General features: G+C 38.6%; 1 protein-coding gene across 1 annotated transcript; it reads left to right on the forward strand.

Annotated features, from left to right (window-relative positions):
- Positions 1–242: 242 nt before the first annotated feature.
- LOC121513012 (beta-1,3-galactosyltransferase 1) lies at positions 243–12,370 on the forward strand. The gene is made up of 2 exons (XM_041792478.1): positions 243–436; positions 10,678–12,370. Exons 1-2 carry the CDS (start codon positions 402–404, stop codon positions 11,840–11,842), a joined length of 1,200 nt encoding a protein of 399 aa, XP_041648412.1. The 5' UTR covers positions 243–401; the 3' UTR covers positions 11,843–12,370.
- The last annotated feature ends 8,338 nt before the right edge of the window (positions 12,371–20,708 follow it).

Raw genomic sequence — 20,708 nt, forward strand, 5'->3', positions numbered from 1 at the left:
TCTCCTCATTGGCTCTCCCTCCCTAACAGGTGTTGTTCAGGCTGTGAGCAGGAGTGGCCCCGCTGGGAGAGCCACTCTTTGAGCCTCTGGAGGATTTTCTGCTTTTCATTGGCTTTGACGCTAAACGACACTCATGCAGCGGGGTGGGGGGTGGGGGGTGGGAGGGGGCAAACAAAGGTGCGTCTCCCTGCAGGTAAGAAGCCCCACGCTGACATACAGGCTCTGACATACACCATGGTTACTTGAGGTGCAGTGAAGGAAGGATCAGGGCTGAATGTTGGGAGGGCTGCTTCTGCTCCAGAGAGATGAGAGTCCAACATGATGGAGAAAGGCCTGCTAATGTTTCCTGATCTCTGACTGTGAGGACGGCTGCTCACACCTGAAGCCGGGAGACTTTCAACATGTTGGAGAGCGGCTCTGCTAACAGAGGACTGAGGTAGGCTGGCTTTTACTCAGGTCTATTTACTTCTCATTCAGTAGGATCAATCATAGCTAACCACAGAGCCACATTTACCTCCAGGGTCCAAAGTCGTCTACTCTAGGATGTGGAATTTTACCAACATGTCTGATCAGCACATTTCTGCTGATATTTCCAGCTGATATGTTTATCACCACATTGGCAGAACGCCCAATCCTACACCCCCCTGTGAGGGAAGAATCAGGTCTGTGCAGTTTGAAACAGGAGCATTGACATCCATAGGTAAAGGTATCAGGAAGAACAGGTTTGGGACTATCAGCCCTACAGCAGACATTTAACCAATCTACCTCGGCTTTTCTGTCTCCATAAAGACAAAGAAACAGGAGGTTAATGATTACAGACGCCTCCTAAAGGTGAGCCGTATAAACCATGACGGGTTTAATGAGTAATCAGAGTTACAGCCCATTTATAATCATAAATACACTAACCCTTCTCTGACAGCCTCACAGGAACAGGGCTGAGATCTGGACCAGTAGGTACACATCAATACCAGTTCACTAACAGGGCTGAGATCTGGACCAGTAGGTACACATCAATACCAGTTCACTAACAGGGCTGAGATCTGGACCAGTAGGTAAACATCAATACCAGTTCACTAACTCGGCTGATAGAAACAGAAGGAAATGAATAAAAGGCACACATGAAGATGGAATTAGAGATTAAAAAGCTTAAATAGCACACCCAGCGTCACCAGGAAGGAGCAGCAGGTTTATTATGAGGCCATAAAGGACTCAGATAGGGCTGTGCTTTACCGCAGGACTGGCTGATACAGGTCACATGATCAAAACTCTATCAAGTGATAAAAATGCATGAAGTCAAAACAGAGTCATAAACTATGATTTGATTATTTGAGTAAAAATGCTGCAGTTTGATAGAAACTGTCAGATTTGATCTTTCTGACTGTTTTTCATTTGCTGTAAAGTTTGACATGTTTGCTGCTTTTCTTTCAAACTAAAAGTGTCAAACTTTACGGCGAGTGCTTCTCCTGTCAGTAGTTTTTCATTTATCATCCAAAGCATCTTCAGCCTGCGGCTCTGTCATGCCTTCATTCAAAACATTATTCCCATTTTTCATACTTCTTTTAGCCACTTTTATCCTGTTTTTTTTGCCTTTTTTTTTTACCCCTTTCTTCACCTTTTTTGCCCCTTTTTGCCCATTTAAGCTGCCTTTTGCAATTAACCCCTTAATGCCTGTCGTATCATATTTGATAAACACTTTTGTGAGACGTCTATCTAATCAAAATGATGCATGAATTATTAAAAAACATTTTAAATATAATCTAATAAATGATAAAAAAAAAAAAGCCCTCCATTGAATTATCAGTTGCCAATATGCCTAATGCGTCAAATGTGATATATATAGAAATATATGCTAAATTTTATGGCTTTTTATTATTATCATGATGGTAGAAGGTTAAATAAACATGGCAGTTGAAAAAAATTGAATTCTCAGGCATCAAAGGGTAAAATGCCACCTATTTGCCACTCTTTGGTGTGTTTTGCCCATTTTAGTCACTTTTCATTCATTTTTTTTGGCCACTTTTGGACCATTTTGCCACCTGTTACTCTTTTTTTTTTTTTTTGGCCACTTTTGGACCATTTTGCCACCTGTTACTCTTTTTTTGCCACTTCTCACTCATTTTTGCCACTTTCTGCCCATTTAAGCTGCCTTTTGCGATGAAATGCCACTTTTTGCCCATTTCCCCGCCCTTTTTTCTGATTTTTACCCATTTTTCCCACCATTTTCAGATTATTGCCACTTTTAGACAGTTTTTTCACCACCTATAACCTATTTTTTGGTCACTTCCCACCCATATTTGCCATATTCTGACCTTTATCGACACTTTTCTCCCGGTGCGCGCTGCTTTTTGACCACTTTTGCCACCTTTAACTTACTTTCATTGCCACACCTCGTAGATTGTGGCTCTTGCAGATGTATTTTTCAACAGTTTGGCTCTGTGGTGGAGAGAGGACTGATGATGAAAACAGAGGTGAGGGAAATGTGATTGGAATCATTCAGCATCAAAAATGCACATAAATTAGATAAAGTGCTGAAACTCTGAAAATAAAAGTGACAATCCAGTAATCACATTGATTTTATGGTTAAGAATCTGTCATTTCTGAGTTCAGCCATTTAACATTTCAGTGATTTCTGGTGTGAAAATCCTCCGTCTCTGCTTGGCTCTGGACTGTGAGTAGCAAATACATAAAATCAGGTTGTTTTTTATTCTGAAACTGAATAAAATAAATCAATTCCTTCTTTATTTTTTATATTTATTCATTTATGTTAGGATCAGTCTGATTGCATGGTGTTGTGCTCAGAAAAGCATCCTGAGAATCGTGTGCCCATCACTGAGGAGGATCTCTGAGCACCAACAGCCTAAAGCAGGGCTGTCAGACTCAGTCCCAGCAGGGGCCAGATTCTGGATTTAGGTCTAACCTGAGAGCCTGAGAGGGTTCAAACTGGGCCATGGACTGTCAACCTCTTCTTCTTACCCAGAAAAAAAAAAAAAAAAAAAAGGGCACTGATTATAAATCACTTTGAAATAAAAGTCTAGATGATAAGTTTAAAGGCCCAAAATCTGGGATAAAAAAGTCAACCTTATTAGTTCAAGGGTTAAAAAAAACACAAAACTACAATAGCGAAATAATGTTTTAAGAAATGCAAATATATGAGAAAGTCAAAATCATGAGTTTTAACGGTCAATATATGAGTGGAAATTTCAAACGGTAAGTCTAAATGGTCAAAATATGGGATTAAAAAGCTGAAGTTAAGAGTTACTAGGTCAAAGTATGACTCCAAATTAAAAATAATGAGTTAAAGGGTTAATAACATATATGATAGAAAACATCAAAATTATGAGTTAAAGGGTCAAAGTGTAAAATAAAAAGTCAAAATACTGTCAGTCATATGACATGAACACACAGATGAATCATTTTCACACTTTCTTGACTGTTTATAATAATATTTTTACTCTGTTTCAGATTTTCGTGACCTAACAAGGATATTTTAAATCATGAAGGTTAATTTACATTTTCATACTGGAGGAAATCTGCAGACCTCATCTCATACTGGTGGGCCAGTTAGAATAGAAATAGGATATGATTCTGTGGGCCGGATTTGGCCCCCGGGCCGTGAGTTTGACACCCTGGGCTAAAGCTTCAAATGACGTCAAACCTGACCCGATTACTGCAGCCGTCTCCTCCTCATGGAGAAAGAGAATGAGTTTATAACCAGATAAGAATGAATAAACCTATGACATTTTCATATTTAGCTCATTTACACCGGGGTTTTCCTGATAGGAGAGATGTTCTGGTGAAGTTTAGGGACCGGAGGAACCTAAAATGACAGGATGAAGGTCTGTAGATGGCAGCAGCTCTAAACAGGCCTGTTTAAATATATAACCAGAAAGCACCATCAGAGTAACTGATGTAACATTTATAATATGAGGAGGTACCATACCATAGAGGAGGACAGCGATTTGAAGGATGCATCTTCTGAACTGAGGTTTAGTATAGCTCTCTTTTGCACACCCAGAGTCCTAGACTCCAAAAATGACTGCTGATTGTTCTAAACAGGTTCACATTTCAAATGTCCAATCAAAACTTCATGAGCAATAACAACATTTCTTCTTATAAAGCCATGAAAAACAAATCTGTTTTGTGTTTTTCTTCTTTTAAACTGCTGATAATTCCATAGAATGAGCAATAATCATTAACCAGATGCTGAAAAGTCAAGTTCAAGTACTCCTGAGAAAAGGGAGCAAAGCTCTCAGACTTAGGGCATTTCCTGACTATTTTACAGCCAGAATAATAAAATATGTCCAAATTGCCATTTTTAGCCTCAGGAGGTAAAGGGTTAAAGGGCAAATATTTGAGATAGAGAGTTAAAATCATGAGTTTAAAGGTCAAAATAGAAGATAAAATTCAACACTGTGGCTCTAAAAGGTCAAAATATGAGATAAAATTCTACACAAGGAGTTTAAAAAGTGAAACTATGGGACTAAAAGTCAAAATGAAGAGTTTAAAAGGTCAAGACTTGATTTAAAATGAAAAATTGTGAATTTTAAAGGTCAAATATGAAATAAAAAGTCAAAATCCTAGGTTTCCATCATAATCTTGGGATGAAAAATGAAAATATGAAATGAAAACATAAATTAATTTCATTCCTGACTTTTTATCTAATTATTTCTACTCTCTACTTTTTCAATCTGCAGACCTCATCAGTTCTAATTAAGATATGAAATGAAATAGGGCCGGGTAAAACTGCACCATGGGCCGCATTTGGCCCCAGGCCTCGAGTTTGACACCCGTGGTCTAGAATCTTCCACCAGTCAGCCACAGAGACTCATATTTTTCTACATCCTGTCAGACTGTCATAATAACTTCACAGAGTAAATAAGGAAGTGTTGTCTCTCTAAAATGAGAAGCAGAAATGAACGAGTCCAGTCTACACTTCAACAGACACACAATAGTGAACCGACCCAGGCTCCACCATGAGTACAGGTCTGTCTCCTCTCCTTTACATCCTCTTTTATCACAATTCATGTCTAGAACCAAGTGTAAGCACAACAGTTTGTTCAAAATGACAACGGCTTCCTTTTTCTGTTTTTTTAAGCGAGTGAGCCTCTGTTTGAATTTAACATCTCTGCACAGACCGACCGGGGGTCAGCAGCATCACTGAGACTCACAGGATCAGATGGCTGTTACGTTCAGAAGTCAGAGGAGAAGTTAAGAAAGGAGGAATGACGTTTCTGTCCTCAGCTGTAGCTCCAGAGTCTGACTGACTGATGAGGACGTGTTTGATCAGAGTCTGTGGCTGAGACCACAGCTGTGGGCTCAGGCTAGATTAACCTGCGGTTTGTTGGCTGTCTGATCGATCAGTGGTTCTCAACTGGTGGGTCGGGACCCAAAAGTGGGCCTAAAAGCCATTTTCAGTGGGTCTCAGATGCAGTTTTAATTTTGGCAGCTTTTTTAATTTTACTTTTTAAATTAAATTCATTTTAGTTTTAGTCACATTTAAGTCATTTTTTATCCTTTTTAGTCTTAGTCCATAAAAAGTCCTCACATTTGAGTCTTTACTTTTAGTCCAAACCTGGGGTCCCTGCTGTCTACAGCTGAGAGACAGAAAAGATACAGACGTATTGTTTTTAACAGATTCACCCACAGTGGAGAAATATCACAGATTTAGAATGTCTGACAAAAACTACATTACATTTTAGTCTAGTTTTAGTCATCACAGATCTATTTTTGTTAGTTTTAGTCTAGTTTTAGTCATCACAGATCTATTTTTGTTAGTTTTAGTCTAGTTTTAGTCATCACAGATCTGGTTTTGTTAGTTTTAGTCTAGTTTTAGTCATCACAGATCTGGTTTTGTTAGTTTTAGTCTAGTTTTATTCATCACAGATCTATTTTTGTTAGTTTTAGTCTAGTTTTAGTCATCACAGATCTATTTTTGTTAGTTTTAGTCTAGTTTTAGTCATCACAGATCTATTTTTGTTAGTTTTAGTCTAGTTTTAGTCATCACAGATCTATTTTTGTTAGTTTTAGTCTAGTTTTAGTCATCACAGATCTAGTTTTGTTAGACTCAGTCTAGTTTTAGTCATCACAGATCTAGTTTTGTTAGTTTTAGTCTAGTTTTAGTCATCACAGATCTAGTTTTGTTAGTTTTAGTCTAGTTTTAGTCATCACAGATCTATTTTTGTTAGTCTCAGTCTAGTTTTAGTCATCACAGATCTATTTTTGTTAGTCTCAGTCTAGTTTTAGTCATCACAGATCTATTTTTGTTAGTCTAGTTTTAGTCATCACAGATCTATTTTTGTTAGTCTAGTTTTAGTCATCACAGATCTATTTTTGTTAATCTTGTTTTAGTCATCACAGATCTATTTTTGTTAGTCTAGTTTTAGTCATCACAGATCTATTTTTGTTAGTCTAGTTTTAGTCATCACAGATCAATTTTTGTTAGTCTAGTTTTAGTCATCACAGATCTAGTTTTGTTAGTCTAGTTTTAGTCATCACAGATCTATTTTTGTTAGTCTCAGTCTAGTTTTAGTCATCACAGATCTATTTTTGTTAGTCTAGTTTTAGTCATCACAGATCTAGTTTTGTTAGTTTTAGTCTAGTTTTAGTCATCACAGATCTATTTTTGTTAGTTTTAGTCTAGTTTTAGTCATCACAGATCTATTTTTGTTAGTCTCAGTCTAGTTTTAGTCATCACAGATCTATTTTTGTTAGTCTAGTCTAGTTTTAGTCATCACAGATCTATTTTTGTTAGTCTTAGTCTAGTTTTAGTCATCACAGATCTATTTTTGTTAGTCTTAGTCTAGTTTTATTCATCACAGATCAATTTTTGTTAGTCTTAGTCTAGTTTTAGTCATCACAGATCTATTTTTGTTAGTCTTAGTCTAGTTTTAGTCATCACAGATCTATTTTTGTTAGTTTTAGTCTAGTTTTAGTCATCACAGATCTATTTTTGTTAGTTTTAGTCTAGTTTTAGTCATCACAGATCTGGTTTTGTTAGTTTTAGTCTAGTTTTATTCATCACAGATCTAGTTTTGTTAGTCTCAGTCTAGTTTTAGTCATCACAGATCTATTTTTGTTAGTCTCAGTCTAGTTTTAGTCATCACAGATCTATTTTTGTTAGTCTCAGTCTAGTTTTAGTCATCACAGATCTATTTTTGTTAGTCTCAGTCTAGTTTTATTCATCACAGATCTATTTTTGTTAGTCTCAGTCTAGTTTTAGTCATCACAGATCTATTTTTGTTAGTCTCAGTCTAGTTTTAGTCATCACAGATCTATTTTTGTTAGTCTCAGTCTAGTTTTAGTCATCACAGATCTATTTTTGTTAGTCTCAGTCTAGTTTTAGTCATCACAGATCTATTTTTGTTAGTCTCAGTCTAGTTTTAGTCATCACAGATCTAGTTTTGTTAGTTTTAGTCTAGTTTTAGTCATCACAGATCTATTTTTGTTAGACTTAGTCTAGTTTTATTCATCACAGATCTATTTTTGTTAGACTTAGTCTAGTTTTAGTCATCACAGATCTAGTTTTGTTAGTTTTAGTCTAGTTTTAGTCATCACAGATCTATTTTTGTTAGTTTTAGTCTAGTTTTAGTCATCACAGATCTGGTTTTGTTAGTTTTAGTCTAGTTTTAGTCATCACAGATCTATTTTTGTTAGTTTTAGTCTAGTTTTAGTCATCACAGATCTATTTTTGTTAGTTTTAGTCTAGTTTTAGTCATCACAGATCTGGTTTTGTTAGTTTTAGTCTAGTTTTAGTCATCACAGATCTGGTTTTGTTAGTTTTAGTCTAGTTTTATTCATCACAGATCTATTTTTGTTAGTTTTAGTCTAGTTTTATTCATCACAGATCTAGTTTTGTTAGTTTTAGTCTAGTTTTAGTCATCACAGATCTATTTTTGTTAGTTTTAGTCTAGTTTTAGTCATCACAGATCTATTTTTGTTAGTCTCAGTCTAGTTTTAGTCATCACAGATCTATTTTTGTTAGACTCAGTCTAGTTTTAGTCATCACAGATCTGGTTTTGTTAGTTTTAGTCTAGTTTTAGTCATCACAGATCTATTTTTGTTAGTTTTAGTCTAGTTTTATTCATCACAGATCTAGTTTTGTTAGTTTTAGTCTAGTTTTAGTCATCACAGATCTATTTTTGTTAGTTTTAGTCTAGTTTTAGTCATCACAGATCTGGTTTTGTTAGTTTTAGTCTAGTTTTATTCATCACAGATCTAGTTTTGTTAGTCTCAGTCTAGTTTTAGTCATCACAGATCTATTTTTGTTAGTCTCAGTCTAGTTTTAGTCATCACAGATCTATTTTTGTTAGTCTCAGTCTAGTTTTAGTCATCACAGATCTATTTTTGTTAGTCTCAGTCTAGTTTTATTCATCACAGATCTATTTTTGTTAGTCTCAGTCTAGTTTTAGTCATCACAGATCTATTTTTGTTAGTCTCAGTCTAGTTTTAGTCATCACAGATCTATTTTTGTTAGTCTCAGTCTAGTTTTAGTCATCACAGATCTATTTTTGTTAGTCTCAGTCTAGTTTTAGTCATCACAGATCTATTTTTGTTAGTCTCAGTCTAGTTTTAGTCATCACAGATCTATTTTTGTTAGTCTAGTTTTAGTCATCACAGATCTATTTTTGTTAGACTTAGTCTAGTTTTATTCATCACAGATCTATTTTTGTTAGACTTAGTCTAGTTTTAGTCATCACAGATCTAGTTTTGTTAGTTTTAGTCTAGTTTTAGTCATCACAGATCTATTTTTGTTAGTCTAGTTTTAGTCATCACAGATCTATTTTTGTTAGTCTAGTCTAGTTTTAGTCATCACAGATCTATTTTTGTTAGTCTTAGTCTAGTTTTAGTCATCACAGATCTATTTTTGTTAGACTTAGTCTAGTTTTAGTCATCACAGATCTAGTTTTGTTAGTCTAGTCTAGTTTTAGTCATCACAGATCTAGTTTTGTTAGTCTAGTCTAGTTTTAGTCATCACAGATCTATTTTTGTTAGTCTTAGTCTAGTTTTAGTCATCACAGATCTAGTTTTGTTAGTCTTAGTCTAGTTTTAGTCATCACAGATCTATTTTTGTTAGACTTAGTCTAGTTTTAGTCATCACAGATCTAGTTTTGTTAGTCTAGTCTAGTTTTAGTCATCACAGATCTAGTTTTGTTAGTCTTAGTCTAGTTTTAGTCATCACAGATCTAGTTTTGTTAGTCTCAGTCTAGTTTTAGTCATCACAGATCTATTTTTGTTAGTCTTAGTCTAGTTTTAGTCATCACAGATCTAGTTTTGTTAGTCTAGTCTAGTTTTAGTCATCACAGATCTAGTTTTGTTAGTCTCAGTCTAGTTTTAGTCATCACAGATCTATTTTTGTTAGTCTTAGTCTAGTTTTAGTCATCACAGATCTAGTTTTGTTAGTCTCAGTCTAGTTTTAGTCATCACAGATCTAGTTTTGTTAGTCTTAGTCTAGTTTTAGTCATCACAGATCTAGTTTTGTTAGTCTTAGTCTAGTTTTAGTCATCACAGATCTAGTTTTGTTAGTTTCAGTCTAGTTTTAGTCATCACAGATCTATTTTTGTTAGTCTCAGTCTAGTTTTAGTCATCACAGATCTATTTTTGTTAGTCTCAGTCTAGTTTTAGTCATCACAGATCTAGTTTTGTTAGACTTAGTCTAGTTTCAGTCATGGAAAAAATGCTGTTGAATAACATTCTTAGTCATCGTTTTAGTCAACAAGCTGAACACTGCCCAGATGGGATTGGAAAAGTATATGTTGCAAAGTCTTTTTTTTTTAAGGTTTATTTTGGGCATTTTGTGCCTTCATTTGATTGAAGAGGACAGTTGATAGAGTTAGAAACAGGGACAAGAGTGGGGGAGAGACATGCAGTAAAGGGCCTCGGGCCGTACTCGACCCCAGGCCCTCCGCATACATGGGGCACGCCATAATCGTTCGGCCACCTGCCCCATATGTGGCAAAAGTTCATATGTGCTTTTATTTTGAAGGATAAATCTTTGTCCTCCATTAGTTCCATTTCAAGTCTAAACTGACCCAATCCTGATTCAAAGATTCGATTATGATTTAAAAATGGAAGAAATTAGGGTTGTGATTTCTCATGAGAAAAGTGGCGATGTTCCTGAACCGCTGTATTTTGTTTATGTTCAGCATTTCTTCCTTCAACTTTGGTTTCGTTACCGTGGCTCCGGCATCTTCCTAAGATTGCATATTGATGACAAGAGCACTCACTTCATCCCCGATTCACGCACAATATCAGTCATCACAGGAGCGAGTCGTTCTGAGACCAAAAAGGTTCGGGGCTTTTATGAAAGCATCCGTGGCTAAAGCCCATGACCCTAGCTCTGCCGCTGAGATCAGTCTTCTTTTTTAACATGAGAAAGATTTGGAGGAAAATAGGAGACTCCATGTACAAAGGCGTTGATTCACCATCCTGTCAGGGATGGATGGGTGCTCCATGTGAGCGCCATCTTTAACTAGACAGGAGGAAGAGGAAGTCATTAAAAGAGAATTATAAATGAGAAATGTTCACAGACCGTTCAAAGCTCTGTGGTATTTTAGTGGGACAGACACGTATAGTAGTGCATCATCAGTGTAACAGCCCGTTCAGTTTTACAGTGACTATTGTTTTATGATGATAAAGTGTTCAGAATGATTGATTCTGTGTCACTGTTGTGTCCTCCAGTGTCCCTCCCCATCAGACCAGGGTGGATGTTGGTGCGTCGCCTGAGAGCAGGAGATGGTGCGGACTGTCACGGCGTCACTGCCTCTTCTTCATCCTTGTTTTGGGAGCGGTTTTATTTGTCTACAGCACAAATGTGAAAGGAATACCTGACTGGAGCTCTCAGTGGTGGACAAACCAGAACACAAAAAAATGGTGGATTCCATACCAGAGACCAGCACCCTCTGGTGTCAGGATCACCGCTAACGATCTCTCGCCAACAGCAGAGGTGACGACCATCACGACTCCTAAGAACACGACTATCCCCCCAACCCCGCCCCCCTACAAATCTCCAGGACCGTACTTAGTGGAGTACCCCTACAAGTACCACTTCATCATCAATGAGCCACACAAATGCGTGCAGCAGAAACCCTTCCTGGTCCTCATTGTTCCCGTGGCGCCCAACAACAGGGCGCACCGCGACATCATCCGCAGCACGTGGGGGAGTGAGCGCCTGGTCATGGACAAAATTGTGGAGCTGTTCTTCCTGCTGGGGCGGCAGAGCGGGGAGGGGACAGAACAGCTCCAGGAACAGCTGCTGCAGGAGAGCAAAGAGCACCGAGACCTGATCCAGAGCGACTTCACGGACTGCTACAAGAACCTGACCATCAAGACCATGGTGATGCTGGAGTGGCTGGACTCGTACTGCTCTGGCTCCTCGTACGCCATGAAGATCGATTCAGACATGTTTCTGAACGTGCCCAAACTCATCAGCATGCTGAGAAACGCCCCAAAGACAAACTACCTGACCGGACTGGTGGCAAGAGGAGGCGCTGTCCTGAGAGACAAAAGATCCAAGTGGTACGTCCCGGCGTCTATCTACCCCCATCCCTATTACCCACGGTATGCTCTGGGCCTGGGCTACGTTTTCTCTTTGGACCTTCCTAAAAAGCTGGTGGAGGCTTCCAAGTTCATTAGAGCTCTCTACATTGAAGATGTGTATTTAGGGCTGTGTATGCAGTACCTACACATCCCCCCCACAGACCCTCCAGACTGGGGCTACTTTCAGGTTTTCCCTGTGAGGTACAGCCGCTGTGCGTACTCCAGACTAGTAGCCACCACAACAGCTAAAAACCTGGATCGTATGTGGGCTTGGAAAGACTTTAAAAAACCTGGACCCTTCTGCTGATCTGGAATCATGAGAAGGCTGAGTGGAGACTGTAGTACATAACTGGGCTGCTCTTTGTGGGGGTGTAGAGATGTCACATTATCAGGGATTAAACACACTTTTGGGCATTCAGATACCGAGCTGATGCCTCTTTAGTCCGTGCGTCTGATGCCAGAACGTACCGTCCCTCCTCTGATTCTAACAACAGCCCATACATCCTGTCTGTGGCTCTCGGACGTCAGGATGACTGAGGGCCGATTAACACGAAGCTAAGAGGCTAACGACTTTCTCCCTCAGGTTACAGAGCTTTAAAAAACAAAGGGACTATTTAGCAATGCAAGCCTGTTTGGTCCTAGTTAAACTGGAATAACAACTAAAGTTGTGAAGTTTAGTTCACAGGCAAGCCAGTTCTAAGAGCAGGTTCCTTTTATGAAGGACAGGGTTACCAGTGGTTCTCAACCTTGGAGTCAGGATGCCCTTGGGGGTCGCAAGACACTGAGGGGTCACCAGATACTATAAAAAAACAAACAATATACAGTGCTTAACAAATTTATCAGACCACCCTAACCCTAACCACAGTCAGGTTTCTGCCACAGCTGCCCTAAATGAACAGCATTGGTAATTACCAAAATCATTTTGATGTTTCTGCAATGGTTAATACACCAACATGTAGAAGCTCTTTAACCCAAATGATATTTTTAATGCTAAAATAGAATTATTATTGTTATCCATGAATTTTCAAATTTACTGATTTACAAAAAAAACTGAAAAAAATAGTAAAGCACATTAAAATTTCTGATGAATGTGTCAAATTATAGTTATTTACTGTCATTCCTGAACAGAAAAATGAGTTTTAGTGCTTGAATGTTATGCTTGATTCATTTCTGACTTCTCAGAGAAGCCCAGTGAGCCGGCTCAAATCTGGCTGAATTCAGTTTGAAATTCCTCATTCCTGTTCAAAATGGTAAAACATGGAGAGCTGACTGAAAATGAAAGAGTCCGCATTAAAGCACTTCATGATGCTGGATGGTCTCTGAGACAGATATGACAGCTGGGCTAATACATTTGTTAAGCTCTGTACATATTTTTCAAGTTACACTGTTCACTTTACACCATTTTCACCAAATATCAATCCTTTTTCATCACTTTTTAACACAAATTTTGGCCATTTTAGAACATTTTTGTCACTTACAACCTATTTTTGTCCATTTTATACCATTTCCATCACAGTTTCTGTCTAATGATGCCTTCGCTGACCCATTATTACCTCGATCAATCACTTTTTACACCCCTTTTTGCCCATTTTAACCACAGTTAACCCATTTTTGCCAGTTTATATCAAATTTTCATCCCATTCCACCTATTTTTTGCACTGAAAAGCCATTTCCCCTCTTATCACTGTTTGTTCCCGCTTTTGCCACTTTAACCCAAATATATCCTTTAGAAATCTAAATTCACCTCTTTTTCCACCATTTTTTGCCATTATTAACACATGTGAGCAATTTTTAACCCATTATAATTGTTTTTAACAAAAGTGACCTTCATTTAAAGAAGGCTATTATGTGTTTCTGGTAAGAGTGGTTATTATTCAGGTCAAATATAAAATATAGTTTTTACAGCTTAACTTCACAATGGACCTTTTTTTGCTGACCTCCATCAGCCCCCAGTTTGGCTGGGTCCCAGAGACCTCCCCCTTTACGGACGGCCTTGTCTGCACTATTCTAGAATGGTCATGGCTGTGTTCAACCACCCTCGGGTCCAGTGGGGGTCCCTGGTCTCTGGCGCCTTCATTTTGGGGGTCGGGGGCTGAAAAGGTTGAGAACCCCTGCTCTAAACTATTTCAGGATTACCTCTGTGTATCTGAATGTCTAAATGTGAGATCAGTCCCTGGTAATAAATTGTGTAAATGAAGAAATACCGATGGTTTTAAAAATGCACAGGGCTTTTATAAAGATGACATGAAGTGCCTGAACACAACAAATCCAGCTCTCCTGGCAGACGGTGCAATGATGATCATGAACGCTGGTGCGGTTTCTGCTTTTCTGTTCTTTTTCTGTGAATCAGTGTCTCGCCTCAGCTGTCTGAGGTGAAACAACATTTCATGTTCAGCTGACCAAAAGTGGAGGAACTTGCTCAGGTAGAGAAGCTGGCAGTTACTCCAGGAACCCTGAGGCTGTTGTTTGCTCTGGGGTAGAAAGTGTGTGCTCTCTGTCACTCCTTTGTTGACCTTTGGCTGTCGAGCTGAAAACTCTGTCCCACTGACATGAATGCAAATATTTGCATGGCATTGTGTGACACTGTTGGATCTGACGCCACTTCCTCCCCGCCCCGTTTCTGTCTTTTTGATGACTGACGTTTTCTGCACATTTTCAGGAGCTCAGAATGAAGTCAGCAGCTTTTGCAGCAAGTCATGAACTAAAAAGTCAGTTTTTCTGATAAACTGCCCCATCTTTACTGGCGTTGTCTCAGGATGCTGGATGTTGAGTGTTTATTTTGCTAAAATGAAGTTTTTTAGTCGCGTACCCAGCTGCTGCTGAGAACGCCTGACAAAAGTCATTTCTGTCAGCAGATGTGACTGTTTTTAAAGTTAGATAGTAAGAAGTGTTTAAGGTAATATAAGCTGGGTAATAATATGTTTACAGTGCATAATGACGGGATCCTAGGAGTCAGGATGAATGATACTAGCGTTATCAACAAAGCCCCTTTTCAATGAGTCAGTACACTGAGCAGCAAGCGGCTCTCCTATGGAGTCATTATGGTTTCAAAACACATGAGGACATTTTAACAAGACCTACGAGTTTTGGATCTATTTTGTCTTCGGACTTTCCATTCAACCCTGCCTTGGTGGTCTAAACCAGTGGATCTGTACTGGTGGGTCCAGTGGGTCGCGAATGTGAGCCGGGAATAGAAGTGGACGGTGTGCATGTGAAGTACATTCAGGCATGGTTTTCAGGTTTACCTGTGATCACTAGTACATTTTGGTCTTTTTCTCACGTTTTCAACCATTTCTCTCTTTCTCCATGCTAGTAAGGAAATACCTCAAAAATGAACCTTTCCATTTTGTCTTGTCAGGCATATTTTGATCCGAGTAAGGGCCCAAACGGCATTTTTTAACACTGGTCCAGATAAAAGTTTTGTATGAAAATCAGAGTGCCAGTGTCATAAGGCAGCAAATTAACCCCTTAAAGCCCATTGATTCATAGTTGATACTCATTTTTATGAGACTTCTAATTAGCATTATCAACACATTACTTAAAGCCTTTTTGAATACAATCAGATAGATTATAAAAATTCCCTCCCGTGGATTATCAGTTGCCAAAAACACCGAATGCATCAAATATGATTAAAAACAGTTTTTAAAAAGTGAAATTCAAGAGCAGTTTTCCTTTCTGGCATTTGGAAGAAGGTTAAATAAACATTTGAGTTCCAAAAAATGAGATTTTTCTGGCTACAATTTGACGTATGAGGCTTTAAGGCAGTGTTACTCAACCCTGCTCAACCAAAGAGCCGAAATGTTTAAAAAATACCCCTGCAAGAGCCACAGTCTAAAACGGCCTGAAGTAACAAAAAAGAAAAAGTTAAAGGTGGCAAAAATGGTCAAAATGAAGCAAAAAAGGCTGAAAAGGGGTGAAAATGGAGATAAAAAGTGGAAAAATGGTCAGAAAGTAGCAAAAATGTACGGTGGCGTATTGCATTCGCTTGAAAATAAGAAAAATCCTCCTGTTTTTACGACATAACCATCTGGTAAAAACAGGAATTTATCTATTTTTGATTTTGGTAAAAACAGGATTGCCCCTGACGCTCTCCTGCATGACTGGTTGCTGCATTTATCAGCCAGTAATCAGAGGTGTGGCGTTGAGAAGTAGTCAGAATCTTTCACATCCTGAAAGGTGTTGATCCAGTGCATACTGTTTCCTCAGAAATCCCCACCAGTTCTCTGTGCACTGGTTATGATTGCTTGAGCCATACAAATAGCATCTGTGTGAAAACTCATCCACATGGTCATGCCTCAGGAACTTCTGCTTCTGCTTCACCTAACAGTTCTCTGTCCCGAGGTCTGATCCAATTCTGTTTTTACCAGTTACAAAAACAGGAAACTCAAAAATAAATAAAAAATCCCTTTTTTTATGAGATAGTTATGTCGTAAAAACAGGAGGATTTTTTTTAAGTTTCCAAGTGAATGCAATATGCTACCGTAAAAATGGGTGAGAAGTGACAAAAAATGATTCACAGGTGCCAAAAAAATGGTCAAAAAGTGGCAAAAACGTGTCAAAAAATGAGTGAAAGTGACTGAAATGGGCACAAGCAGTTAAAATTGGCAAAAAAGGACAAAAAAATAAGAAACAAAAATAGGAAACAAGTGGTATGCAATGGAAAAAGTAGCTTAACTGTCAAAATGTGACAAAAAAGGGTGAAAAATAGGAAAAAAAGTGGCAAAAAGAAGAGACAAATATTTTGGAATAAGGAAACAAGTGGTATTTAATGGGAAAAGGCAGCTTATTTGGAGGAAAAGTTAAAAAAAAGTCATAAAAAATAGGAGAAAGGGGTATTTAATGACAAAAAATAGCTTAAACGGGCAAAAGTTGGCAAAAAAATGGAGAAAAAGGGTAAAAATGAGATAAAGTGGAAAAAATAGGGAAAAGTGGCAAAAAGAAGTTGCAAAACGGACAAAATGTAGGAAAAAATGGGTGTTTAAAGGCAAAAAAAATAGCTTAAATAGGTGGAAAAGTGGCAAAAAATAATGAAAATGGCAAAAAGTTTCCCCTTTTTAAGGTTTTCTGGGGGAAAATATTTAAAATTAAGACATAAAAAAGCCACAATCACAAAAACACGCTGAGTATCAGCGCTTTAAGGGGTTAACCAGAGCGAGAGATAAGGCACACAGAGAAGGAGGAGGACTACAGCACTAAAGCAGTCTGAGTGGAGAGCTTAGGGAAATATTACAGGAGCTGAGTGGCACATGGACCTCTGAGCTGCTGTAACAGTAGTCAGCACTGATAGAGAATAAAAACGACCCAAAGACCAGATTCATTTCTTTATGCCTGCCCCACAACACCATCTAAAGTCGAACATTTTACTCCATTTTAAGACGTTTGATCACAGTTTTACACCTCTGGTTACTGCCTACACTTCCTCTCAGGTCTGTTTAATATCCACCAGAATGTGATTTTTCTGTCCTGTTTGGCTGAAAGGGTTAATAATGTGCAAATGTGTATTTTCTACTGTTTTAAATGAAGGTTGAATGGACTCAGATGAAGGACGGTTGTCTGCTGTAAATAAAGAGATGAAGAGTGAAACGGCTGAAGTCTTCTGTTTTTATAAGACCACGGCTCTGTTGATATGAGGGAGCAGAGGAATGCTGTTCTCATCCAGGACAAACATGTCGGGGCTCGGCCAGCTTCCACGTGTTTTTCTGCGTGGCGAGACGAGTGAAACCTCACTGTTCAGCCTTTAAACACCTGTGTTGAAGCGTCACCGTCGTCCAAAGGTCACAGGGAAGTCAGAAGTCTAAGGACGACAGATTCTTGTTGACGGAGCGTTTGATTGCAGCGTGTCTCGGCTTGTTTTCCTGAATGACTCAGGTCCAATGACCCGACAGAAGACTGGTGTTTGGGGGTTCTGCTTTGATAGGGATGTGTCCTGTGGTGTGAACAAGCTTCTTCTAAGAGCCCTCTCCTTTATATGAAAAACACCAAGTACAACGAACAGCCAAAGAAACACATCTAAATGCTCTGCCCAAGGGCATGATGGGAAACTCTGCCAACTGCAACTTCTCTTCTGGGGTTTGTGTGGCCTCAGATCAGCCGGCTCTTTACAGCAGGGGCCGAAATCTGGATTGAGGTCTAACCTGAGGGCCTAACAGGGTCAAGATTAAAGCAAACACCATCAACCGTGTTTCACAGGTGATGAATTATAGGGAAATGAAACAGAGACGATAAATGATTTTAACATTAAAAAAATAGTCAAAATGATTAAATATCACAGTGTTACTGTGTGTCCATGTCAAACAAAGGCTAAATAAATAAAAACATGAGTTAAAGGCTCAAAATCTCAGATAAAAAGTCAACTTTATAAGTCCTAAAGTTCAAAATACTGAGTTAAAAGTCAAAATAAGGTTTTTAAAAGGTCAAAACATGAGATAGAGAGTTAAAAATCATGAGTTTAAAAAGTCAAAATTATGAATTTAAAATGTTAAAATATGAACTAAAAAGTCAAAATCCTCAGTTTCAGTCACAATCTTAATGTCAAAATAATAACTGACAGTGAAACAAAAAAGCAGAATCCGCTTTCTTGTATTTCTCAGAACAATAAAAACATTCAGTCCATCTATGATTTAAAACAAAAGAATTGTACATCTCATACAGTTTATTTTTTATGACGTCTGTTAGGATCATGAATCCAATCATTAAATGTAATGTTGTGTAATCGCTGTGCTTAACAGTCTGAAAACTCACGTATCCTCGTCTACTTGTATTTCCTTAAGTGGCGGACCCGCCAATACGGAGGAAACAACGAAGAAGACGTTCAGTTCAAGCGACTTTGGTACTAGAAGACGAGATATGGCGGCGATTTTCCGACTTCCGGTGTGAAGTGGAGGTCCTCGGCTGCATCCAGGTCCCTCTCAACTCAGTCCCAGCAGGGGCCAGAATCTGGATTAAGGTCTAACCTGAGGGACGACCAGGGTCCAGATACAACCATAAACTGTCAACCTCATTTTCACCAGTGATGCATTATGGGAAGTAAAAAGCAACTTAGCTCTGATGATGAAGGCTTTTCAGATTTAAAAAAGTCAAAATGATTAGGCTGAAGTAAAAAGGTAAACTTCTTAGTTCAAAAGGTCAAAACACCAAATTTAAAGAAAAACAGGAAAGAAAAAATAATAAAACTGGCAGAAATATGAGACTAAAAGTCAAAATCATGAATCTTTTAAAGGTTTTAAAGGTCAAATGTGAGTTTTTAAGGGCAAAATGTGAGGTGAAATTTAAAATCATGACTTTAAAGGCTAAATATAAGATTAAGAGTCATGAGTTGAAAAGGTCAAAATGTGAGGTGAAAATAATGATTGTAAATTTAAAATGTAAAATATGACATGAAATAAAAAATTGTGAGTTTAAAAGGTGAAAATATGAGACGAAAGGTCAAAATTACTCATCTTAGTGCCTATGACTTTAGTTCCACTTCCCTACTGGACTCGGACCCTCTGACTCGCTACAAAACCCTCCTGTTCCTGTCATCACCCTCTTTCCCTCCTTTCCCTCCATATCAATAATCAACAATCTGCCGCCCTCTGCCGACAGCAACCATAGCCCCGTAATTCCTATTCCAGTCCACTCCAACCCCCCCAACCCTGACAACCTTATCCCAGTTCACCTTCAGACACTCCCACCAACCGCTCCCACCCTCAAACCAACTTTGGGCTTTTAAACACTAGATGATGCTAAATCTTTTATCTGTCATGATTTTATAAATCACAACAACTTGGATGTTTTAATCGTCACAGAGACTTGGCTGGATCCTGGAGACTGTGTAAACCCCCCCCCCCCCCCCCATCAGCCCCACCTATCAGGCGGCGGGGGTCGCTGTTACCTATAGAAAAGATTTGAAATGCTCTCCTGTTTTAGTCAGTGATTTTACCTCTTTTGAATATCTTAGTTTTATTGTAAATCAAAAACATCCTGTTTTAATTCTAACCATCTATAGACCTCCTCCACCAAATAAGGATTTTATTCATGAATTTTCAGAGTTTTTATCACATTTTATTTCTAATTATGATAAAATCCTTATTTTAGGTGATTTTAACATACATGTCTGCTGTCCCAGCCAGTCTCTCTCTGCTGATTTTATGGACCTTTTAGAGTCTTTTAACCTCACCCAGGCCATCCAGGGACCCACTCACTCTAAGGGCCACAGCCTTGATTTAGTCCTTTACTGTGGCCTTAGTCCTGATGGTTTTATTACAGAGGATATCTGTGTCAGACCACAGACTAGTTCTATTTAAAATGTTTTAATCTCAGCCTTTTATTACTGAAAGTGTTCACAGAAGGGTTTTTAATTCAGAGTCTGCTGGCAGGTTTAGGGAGATTGTTGATTCTGCGTCTTTAACTGCCTTTAACACAGATTTGAACACAGAAGAGCTCGTCTCTCTTTTTAATCAGACCTGTACCTCTGCCCTGGACTCTGCTGCCCCTTTTAAAGTTAAGAAATCAAACAGCCATGGCTAACAGAGTCCATCAATGATTTAAAAAGAGAGCGGAGAAGAAAAGAAAGGAAGTGGAAGAAAACACGTTTGCAGGTCTTTAAGGATATCAGGAATATTGCCATGAAGAGATACCAAAAGGTAGTTAAAGACGCAAGGGCAGCTTTTTATTCGAATCTAATTTTAGTCAATCATTGTAACCCCCGAGTTTTATTTAAGGTTTAAGAGTCCCCCCCCCCACTTCACTGATGCTTCTAACGAGACCTGCAACAAGTTTTAGTTTCCTTTAATAACACAGTCAAGGACATCAGGGACAACATTAGACCCCCAGCCCAGATTTTACACACAAGAAGGGACATTTCTAATTATTTTAGCAGTTTTGAGCCGGTGACCTTGTCCCCTTACCTGAGATTTTAGCCCAGATGAAAACAGCTACACGCAGCCTTGATTTTATTCCCACCAGATTTCTCAGAGAGGTTTTTAGCACGGTTGGGCCCAGTATTTGATCAAGAATCAATAGTTCCTTAACAGAAGGTGTAGTCCCCTCTGCTTCATGAACATTTGTCCTCTGACGTAAACGATGGGTCCACGATCACGCCGGCGTGATTTCATCATTGTAGCGTGACAGCGTGAAACCAAAGCCACACCTCACTCTGCACTCACTTGGTGTGGAAAGAACGATCTTTGAGC

This window comes from Cheilinus undulatus, linkage group 1, assembly GCF_018320785.1.
Source record: "Cheilinus undulatus linkage group 1, ASM1832078v1, whole genome shotgun sequence".
Classification (NCBI taxonomy): domain Eukaryota; kingdom Metazoa; phylum Chordata; class Actinopteri; order Labriformes; family Labridae; genus Cheilinus; species Cheilinus undulatus.